This window comes from Actinia tenebrosa, unplaced genomic scaffold (assembly GCF_029948245.1).
Source record: "Actinia tenebrosa isolate PJP-AT-01 unplaced genomic scaffold, QUT_ActTen_1.0 PGA_scaffold3__52_contigs__length_22856419, whole genome shotgun sequence".
Lineage (NCBI taxonomy): Eukaryota > Metazoa > Cnidaria > Anthozoa > Actiniaria > Actiniidae > Actinia > Actinia tenebrosa.
The window spans coordinates 22,660,329-22,668,971 of record NW_028292580.1 but is presented as its reverse complement, the minus strand read 5'-3'; the positions used below and the strand labels follow the sequence as shown (position 1 = coordinate 22,668,971).

Below are 8,643 nucleotides of genomic sequence, written 5' to 3'. Positions count from 1 at the left end.
CGGATTGCTAGGATTAAGAAAGAAGACTGATGATTGAGAATCACGATTGATGATTGAGAGTCACGATTGAGGAACGAGAATCACGACCGAGGAACGAGAATTACGACTGAGGAACGAGAATTACGACTGAGGAACGAGAATCACGTGATCTTACCTTGGAGATCTGGGTACGAGAATTTTTCCCGCCAAAAGGCTAGTTTACTCTGCGCATGCGCCATATGGAAATAGCCTTCCAAGACTTAAATGGCTGCTGATAATGGTAAGAAGATTGTGGAGGAAATTTTAGGAAAAGCTTCAGAACTTTCTTCCTTACTTGGAGGAAACCAAAGTTCAAGTACTAGTACTACACAGCAGAGTACACCTAGAGAACCTCCAAGATTTCAGAGACGGTTATTTAGTGGAAACTCGTCACGTCAATCAGGTCGAGGAAAGTTTTACAGAGGGCCCGCTAAAAAGGCAATATCAGGACCATTTATGAGAGATATTATTCTCCTTCCATGTCCAGATGTGTCTAGCGTACCAAGGCAAAGTAAGAGAGTATGGCTAATGGAAAACGGCTATGTTATTTCAGCATTCAAACTGATGAAAGAATGGGCAGAATGTGAAGTTGAAATAGACATTTCCGATTTAGCGGCATATGAGCGGAATAGGCATATACTAGCGGAATTAGCATAAACCAGCGGAATAAGGCTAGAATCATCGTTATGACCAGAAAATTCAATAAAATAATGAAACAGCTTTCAGTAGACCTGTTTTATTTAACTTAAGGTATTGCACAATAATATCGTTAACACTACCTGTTTTATTAGCTTAACTGACGAGCAGTCTGCTCGAGAATAAGATCTCGTCCCGTTGAAACGCAGGTATATAAAAAAGTTGCGTTCATAATATACTAATGTAAATGCTCGCCCTTAAATTTATAAAAGGACTAAGAATGCTAGCATATGATGTAGAATACCACGACGGTTATTATTTTCGAGAAGTTTTCCTTCTGCATGGACACGTACGTATCGCTAACATATAGTTGATATGTGGATGCCTACTGACATTGTTCACTGCCTGTAAACACTTGCTTCCCAACTCTGTACCCCCTCCTCTGCGGGGAAAAACAGGATTTTATTCAAGTTCTCTATTAGTTCTTATACATTGGAAAAGGCTGTGCACATAACCAATGCGTTGAAATTCAGAACAAAACAAGATATTTGAGAGATTCAGTAAGGATCTCGTGTTTTCGACAAACATTTGTGCTACGCAAACGAAAAAAAAAAAGGAAAAAAGAAGTTGAAAAGCTTTTCAAGAAGCAATATATAAATAATGAAATAACCTTTGTCGTTGCTGAGAAGGTTTTTAAAAGGTACTAGTTAAATTACAGGGAAAGAACAAAAACGTGCTTATGCCGGCCAGGCTCTGCGGTAAGAAAAAACGTGATGCTTAATGTCTATTCATTAATAACGTGAACAGAACTCATAAAGCCTATAAATTGCTAGTCTCCATCTGACGACGAATTTGTCACGTCAAGACCATGAACTGCCCTCCAGCTTCTTAATGCTTTCTGGTGCTCTCGTGCAGCATTTTGGGCCGCATCAAGAACGGCGGGGATTGCTTCGAGTAAGCTGTCCAGTTTTTTCTCTCTGGTGACCTGGGAGTTCCTAGATGACTTCAGCTTTTTACTTGACTTTGAGCTTTCCTTGAGAGGTCTTTTCCTGAAAGGATAATAGCAAAATAAACGAGGTTTTATTATCAAATAAGTATGAGAAACGTTCAAAGTAATTCTGTCTGCTTATAAATTACCTGTCTTCCATCCTCTCGCTTTCTCTTGTTTTCTTGATTCGTGTAAGGATGTCAGCAGGGTTCGTTCTTTTCTGCATCTAACACATACCTTGTTTCGCGGTCATTGATAGCTCTGCAAATATCTTCGACTTCTTCAGTAGATGCGGACGAGTATTCTTCTTCAATTATTTTATTTGACGTGCTTGCTTCACTGGCATTCCTACCAGGAAATAAAAGAATCATCGCACTCCATATAATACCGTTATTGAGAGTCCTTTCTTCTTTGGTCAACAGCATCCTTACCTTGAAGGAAGAGCGTTGTTAAGCAGTTTATTAGCTCTCTTCCTTAATCGCTCCTGCAACACTTTGTTGGAATTTCCTTCAGCCAAATACTGATCACCTGCTTCTCCCAAAACCTCAACATGCCTTCTCATAAAACTCAAAACACTTTTCCACTCTCTTCCACATGTTTGCACAGCTTGAAGAAGAAGAGTATCTTCGACTTGAGTGTAGTTTTTCCTTGGTTTTCTTTGCTTGTTGTTGTCCATCACGCCTTTCTCGCAGGATTAAGAAAAGTGAAAAGACCCCTAAAAATTTGCATACATAGACACGTGCACACGTGCACTGGTCGTAATGTTTTTTTTAAATATTTTTGTTTGGTTTCGTGATTGCGAACGAAAAAGTTGCATATATGTTTAATACACTACCTGTTCGCGTCAGTCAACAATGGATGTCCCACCTTTCCCAATGTTTACTGTAGTAACCCTGCTGTCTATCTTTGCAGCTATAAAATTGAGTCTTCAAAGACCACAACGTTTGGTCCCTTTATTTCCTATGCATTTAATAGGGAACCTGCTCATCACAGAGCTAATCTCCTAGCCCGACTTTTTGGCAATCAGCCGCGGAGTCACACAGACGACTTCCCGCTATAGGCCATGGAAGAAGAAGGAATCTAACACGACGAGCAAGGCTGATAGCTGATGGGGCATACGCTAACGCACCACCTCTTATCACTCCAAGACGTATTGCTTACATTAGACGACAACAGAATGCCAACAGAGCGCTAAGGTCGCTTCGTATCCGCGTAGAGCACGCCATTGGATTCCTAAACATTTACTCAGCGACCTCGGATATTTTTTGACACATGAGGCCATTTCAACCCTTTGTAATAGCAACTTGTGGTGCTCTTGCTAATCGAAGGAAAAGAATTCTAAAAACACTGTAATGTTATATATGTTCTTTTTGATATACTTTTCGGAAAAGTAAAACAAACTGGCGTAACACATGTCTATATTAGTGAGAGCAGAAAAATTCCTAGCTTAATACTGTAAACAAATCTCAAGATATGTTGATACTACTAGCGCTTGCTAGTCAGTTGTGACTGTTTTGGTGCGTTGAATACAACAGGTGTATAAGAAAGTTCATAAATATATGACGTTTGGGACATTAGTTCTTCGTAGTAAGAGGATTGACTATTAAGGACCATAGTAGTAAGACGAAAGAGTAACGTCAGTAACGATAGTTGCAAACTTTCTTTCGCAGTTGTTATTTACCTAATAATACATTGTACTAGCTGAGAAAACAGTAAGATAAGGAGTTTTGAAAATTCTATTGGTTAAATCTGGAATAAAATAATGATAGCTCTTTTTAATTTATGCTATTCCGGTCGGATTATAGAATGCGGAATATACTTTCCCTATGCCGCTAAATCGGAAATGTCTAATGAATTTGAGGGAGGCATTCGACAGCAAGCTTCCAAGAGATGTAGACATCCAAATATATATGCCTGTTCACAGTTCATTAGTAAAGCCACCAGTTGCAGCAGGGCAGACTTTGAACGGCATAATGGTTCATAAGATCTTCAAAGAAAAGCCTATTTACATTTTGCCAAATGAGGTATTGTGTGATGAAAGTCCATTTGTTGGTGAATCTTTAAAGAAGGTCCTTAAGGTAAGATAAACTTTATTTTTTCAATCTATGCACCCCCCCCCCCCTCCCCCCTCCACGACCTTGAAACACGATCATCTAATGGACACTTGTTGTTCATGTTGATATATTTAATAGATAGACATAGATGATCTTGGTGATGATGATGAGGAAGAGTTACAGCAAATGATTGAGTTTGCTGATAGCGTAAGTGTTCAACAGTCTATAACTGAGGCAGCCCAAAGTACCAATGGTCTATCTGCACCTCAACCCACTGTGCTAACATCTTCTATAAGTACATCTTCTATCAGTGTAGTGGACCCACCATCCTCTAGCAGCAGAAGCAGTGAACAGCCCAATGAAAGCACAAGTAACCAATTTATGAATTGTTAGATCCATTTCGTTTTATTATTTTATTCCTATGGCCCTCTGTACCCTAATTTTGTCATTCTCTTTTCGTTTTACAGAGGCCAACATTAGCAATCCCCACATGAACTGCTCGGCTACACCCAGAGTGATTTGTGAGAAATGTAGCTGTACATTCCCTTTGGGGGAACAATGCATACGTTGCATACAGAATGAGGAGTTTGAAATGTCATTGGCTAAAGATGCATCCCCACCCTCAGTTCCAGAAGAAGAAGTCTATGCTGAGCCTGATGTTGCACAATTGAGGAATTTTCGCCTTGCTCACCTAATGGGTGTTGAGAATACTTCAGCTGTCCAGGAGCATACAAATCACCCTGGATATGAAATCCTGAGTGATCCACCAGAAGTGCAGGAACCAGCACCACAGGTCCTGAAAATTCATCGTATCAGTATAAAAGCAGATCTTATCAAGGAATTTAAAGATCCAGGCATTTTGCATAGAGAGATAGAATTTAAAATTATTAATGAAAGGGGTGATCTTGAAGCAGGGATTGGTGTTGGTATTGCTCGTGAAGTTTACACACTATTCTGGAATGAATTTTCCATTAGTATGACAATAGGTGAACGGGAAAGGGTACCATTCATCAGGCATGACCACTTCATTGAAGAATGGGAGGCAATAGGTCGCATTTTAGTGAAAGGGTATAACTCTGTGTCCTATTTTCCTACATTCTTTTCCAAAGCATTTATTTGCTTTTGCCTATTTGGCACAGAGGTTACTGATGATTTATTTATTGGTTCCTTCAAGCGTTATTTATCACAACTAGAAGAGGATCTGGTTGAAAGTGTCCTCAGGAATAATGACCTCCCTGGTGAAGAGGAAGAATTTCAAGATTTCCTAGAAAGGTTTAATTGCAGGTCCCACGTCAAAAAAGAAAATGTCATCAGAGTTATCCTTGAAATCGCAAGGCAGGAGCTTGTCCAAAAGCCCCACCTTATGGTTGCAGCATGGCAGCCAATTCTGCAGCAAGGATTGAAGCCATACAAGCAGTTTCAATCAATAGCAGCAGTTTTAGAACTTTATGAAGCACTTAATCCTACACCCAAAAAAGTCCTTGACAGCCTGTCATGCAACCCAACCACTGATGCAGAGAGAGATGTTTTCAAGTTCTTACTTCGTTTTATTAGAGGTCTCGACACTACTAAGTTGGTACAGTTCCTGAGATTCACCACAGCAATGGATGTAATGGGGGGACACAAGCTACAGGTAGCATTTGTTAAGACAGAGGGTTTTAGTTCCAGACCAGTGGCACATACATGCACTCCATTACTAGAGCTTCCATCAACATACAATAATTTTGTGGAACTCAGAGAGGAATTTACTAACATCCTCAACCGAAACAACTGGGAGATAGACATTATGTAGACTGCCATTAGCTTTAAACAATAATTAGTTTTCGAAGTATTATTACTGCTTTTTGTTTCTAAAAACCTTGATGTTTTCATCTCCCTCAGGAAACTCTTTTCATAGACCATTTCAGGGTGAGCACTACTCAGTGTAATGTTGTTGCTTCTATATATATATATATATTTTAAAGTAAGCTTTAGTAATATAGGAAATTACCACTTTATTATCAAAGAATCAATAAGAAATACCATTTTAATGTCCTCAAAGTGGCCTATTAAACATCATCATGTTCTTTTTCACTATAGTTTCTTAATAACAAAGGTGGTATTTCCTTTTTAGAGACTGTATATTTTTTTCTCAGGAAGGCGATATTTGGATTTTCAGCAGAAAAAAGCTGACCACCCCCTCTTCATTGTCAACTTTTTACTTGTTTTGATGCTTTTCATTTTGTAAGTACTGTGTGACATGAATTTTTGTGTACCCTGCTGTATTTAATTTTTTGCTGACTCCATCAAATCCTGCCCTTCTAAAGTAAAAAAATAAACAGTTTGATACCAAATCCTTTAGCACAAAATGTTGGGTTCCTTTCAGTTGGCCATGCGACTCCATTAATTATGTTGCATTTAAAATTAATTGACTGTTGAGAAGTTATAGAAGTTATGTTGACAGTTTATACCTGTTAATAACAAGTAATAATAGTTATAGCTTTTTTTAAGGGATATGTTTAGAATAAGGCAAACCCTTGTCAGTGTTGTTCACTGCATGTCATTTCTAATGCCTTTTATAGGTTTGTTCAATAGTGGAAAGGGTACCTGCTGTAGTTCAATATAAAAGTATGTGTAAAGGGTTGACATTTTAGTAAAAAGAACAGACACTAAGAATCATTGGTAACATGCACAGTATGTGAAGCAATATTACAACACTGCTTGTACTATACTTTTAGCATATATATCCATTGTTGCTTTCAATTTTGAAACAAATTATATCAGTATGACTTTTTGTTCCAGTTTAGCAAACCTATGAACAAATATAAACTTCATAGGTAAAATAGTATGTGAAAGCAGAGCAGAATTTTAACACTGCTTATACCTAGATGATTGGACTACAGGTAATGTTCTTTCACTTGTTAAAAATTGTTTGACATGTTAAATAAAACAAAGTGATGTCAGTATATAACATTGTCTTTCATTAATTAATTTGATATTGTTTTGAGAAAATCACAAACTTTGACAAACATGTCTATTCCTGAATTACCATCATCCATCAAAGGGTCTGGAACAAGGTTTTGCAATAAGGTCATTTCTTGAACTGTGAGGTGCATTTCATTGTCAGGAACTACAACACTGTCATCAAGGTTCATCCCAGATAACCCTGAATCAAAATCAATTCCATACAACTCAGGTGTACATTCCTGTAAACATTCAGGGTTATTCATCATACCTGTCTGCCACAAGGCCATTGGCGAGTGGAAGTTTTCAGTGCGTAATCCATGGTAGTTTTACTGACCCACAAATTGGTGCAGTGAGCGCTGTATTCTATGAAGATAGATGTAATGCAGGGCAAAAAGATCTTGCTCACTGTTGGAATCCAGCAGGTTCAGCTCTTCGAGGAAGCAAAACAGGTCTTTGTAATACCTTATGACCACTCTGTTCATTTCTCTCCAAAGTCTTTCTATCCGAACATTATGCACACTCCTGCCTGCAATGAAACTTCCTCTGTTTTCACCCCTGTTATGAACCATGTATCGTGCAACATCCACATTCTCCCCTCCATGATCCCCTCTAACTCGAAGAGGCAGTCCAAAATCTCTTACACCCTGAATAAAGAAATCAAGTACTGTGGATGCCAAATTATTGGTAGCACATTTTAGATAAATAACTGTCCTACTGTATCCATCTATACAACCATGGATAACAAATCTCCAAGCAACTGATCTTATGATTACCATCAATGTGCCACAAGTGATTAGGGGCCTCAACATTGTAACGGCGCCTTTGGATTACAGTGCTTCTTCTCAGTGCTCTACTAATAGGATCAGCCTGTCGCAATATAGCTCTTATTCTGCATCTTTGAACAAAAACACCTTTAGATCGTAGAGCGCCACTAATATACGATTCTCCTGCATAAGGGGTCTGCCGAAGTATGTCTGTTACTGTTGACATCAACTCTTCGTTAGAAATATCTGCATAGCTTTCTTGCAATCCATAACATTGTCTTCGACGATAAAGAGTGCTCTCGCTTATACCAAGGCAAACAGATATTTCTTTCCAGTTCATTCCAGTTTCTCTAAAGTTTTCAATCATCTCCTTACTGATGTCGTACATAGGTCTTCCGCCACTACTGCTCAATGTATTGGGCACCACAGATTTTACCTTTCTTTCACAATGCTGCCTCTGTTCTTTTTCCTTGTCTTTTTCTTTTATGAGCTCCTCAAGCACCCCAAGAAGGTTTTGAAATAACATAAAAAGGTCGTTTTCTTGGTCCACATTGTTTTCGCGTAAAGTAACAAAAATGGCCGAGACGATCTGGAAATGCCCCTCTAAATTATGCTCTATGTATTCAATTGGGATGCTGCCTCGGTTACTAAGACATTCCTGGACCTTTTCAATGCAGCGAATCAAAGAATAAAAGAATTCCTCTAATTCTTCTTGGACACCAGCATTAGACGCCATGTTTGTTGTTTTGGTCTTTTCCTTTTGGCGGGAAAAATTCTCGTACCCAGATCTCCAAGGTAAGATCACGTGATTCTCGTTCCTCAGTCGTAATTCTCGTTCCTCAGTCGTAATTCTCGTTCCTCGGTCGTGATTCTCGTTCCTCAATCGTGACTCTCAATCATCAATCGTGATTCTCAATCATCAGTCTTCTTTCTTAATCCTAGCAATCCGTCATTCTCAATCATCAGTCGATTTCTCAACAGGCAGTTGCAAACTCAATCACTTTTGAATGGTATGGCTTGCCATAGTTCTATCTTGATCGCAAGATCTCGAGTACCATTCTGAATTTATAGGAACGAGCGAAGTTCTCTAAATCGGACGAGCCTTTTGAGAACTTTATATTTATTGACGGTTTTCAACCATTCCCAAGAGAATCAAATAGCAAAAGACACGGCGGCCATGGTGGAGGACATAACAAAAGAATTCATTGACAATTTTTGTTAAGTTCCTCCAACATGG

The 8,643-nt window shown here is 38.8% G+C and overlaps 1 protein-coding gene and 1 long non-coding RNA gene across 4 annotated transcripts; one reads left to right on the top strand and one right to left on the bottom strand.

The window, feature by feature from the left end:
• Nucleotides 1-1,334: 1,334 nt before the first annotated feature.
• Nucleotides 1,335-2,389, bottom strand: LOC148908914 (uncharacterized). Of its 2 annotated transcripts, XR_016120621.1 has the most exons (3): nt 2,074-2,389; nt 1,792-1,990; nt 1,335-1,703 (listed from the first exon to the last, which is right to left on the bottom strand). It is a non-coding gene; the product is annotated as an uncharacterized LOC148908914 (long non-coding RNA). The 2 variants fall into 2 exon arrangements; XR_016120622.1 differs by lacking the exon at nt 2,074-2,389 and having other exon boundaries at nt 1,792-2,041.
• An 88-nt stretch (nt 2,390-2,477) lies between these two features.
• LOC148908913 (uncharacterized) lies at nt 2,478-7,388 on the top strand. Of its 2 annotated transcripts, none has more exons than XM_089034786.1 (3): nt 2,478-3,666; nt 3,835-4,066; nt 4,164-7,388. In XM_089034786.1, exons 1-3 carry the CDS (start codon nt 3,469-3,471, stop codon nt 5,486-5,488), a joined length of 1,755 nt encoding a protein of 584 aa, XP_088890912.1. In that variant the 5' UTR covers nt 2,478-3,468; the 3' UTR covers nt 5,489-7,388. The 2 variants fall into 2 exon arrangements, with proteins under 2 accessions (XP_088890912.1, XP_088890911.1); XM_089034785.1 differs by having other exon boundaries at nt 2,479-3,720.
• Nucleotides 7,389-8,643: the final 1,255 nt, after the last annotated feature.

Coding starts and splice junctions, on each gene's coding strand:
- LOC148908913 (XM_089034785.1), top strand. CDS start 3,469: ATGCCGCTAAATCGGAAATGTCTAATGAATTTGAGGGAGGCATTCGAC. Junction 3,721..3,834: donor CTTTAAAGAAGGTCCTTAAG/GTAAGATAAACT, acceptor TATATTTAATAG/ATAGACATAGATGATCTTGG. Junction 4,067..4,163: donor ACAGCCCAATGAAAGCACAA/GTAACCAATTTA, acceptor TTCGTTTTACAG/AGGCCAACATTAGCAATCCC.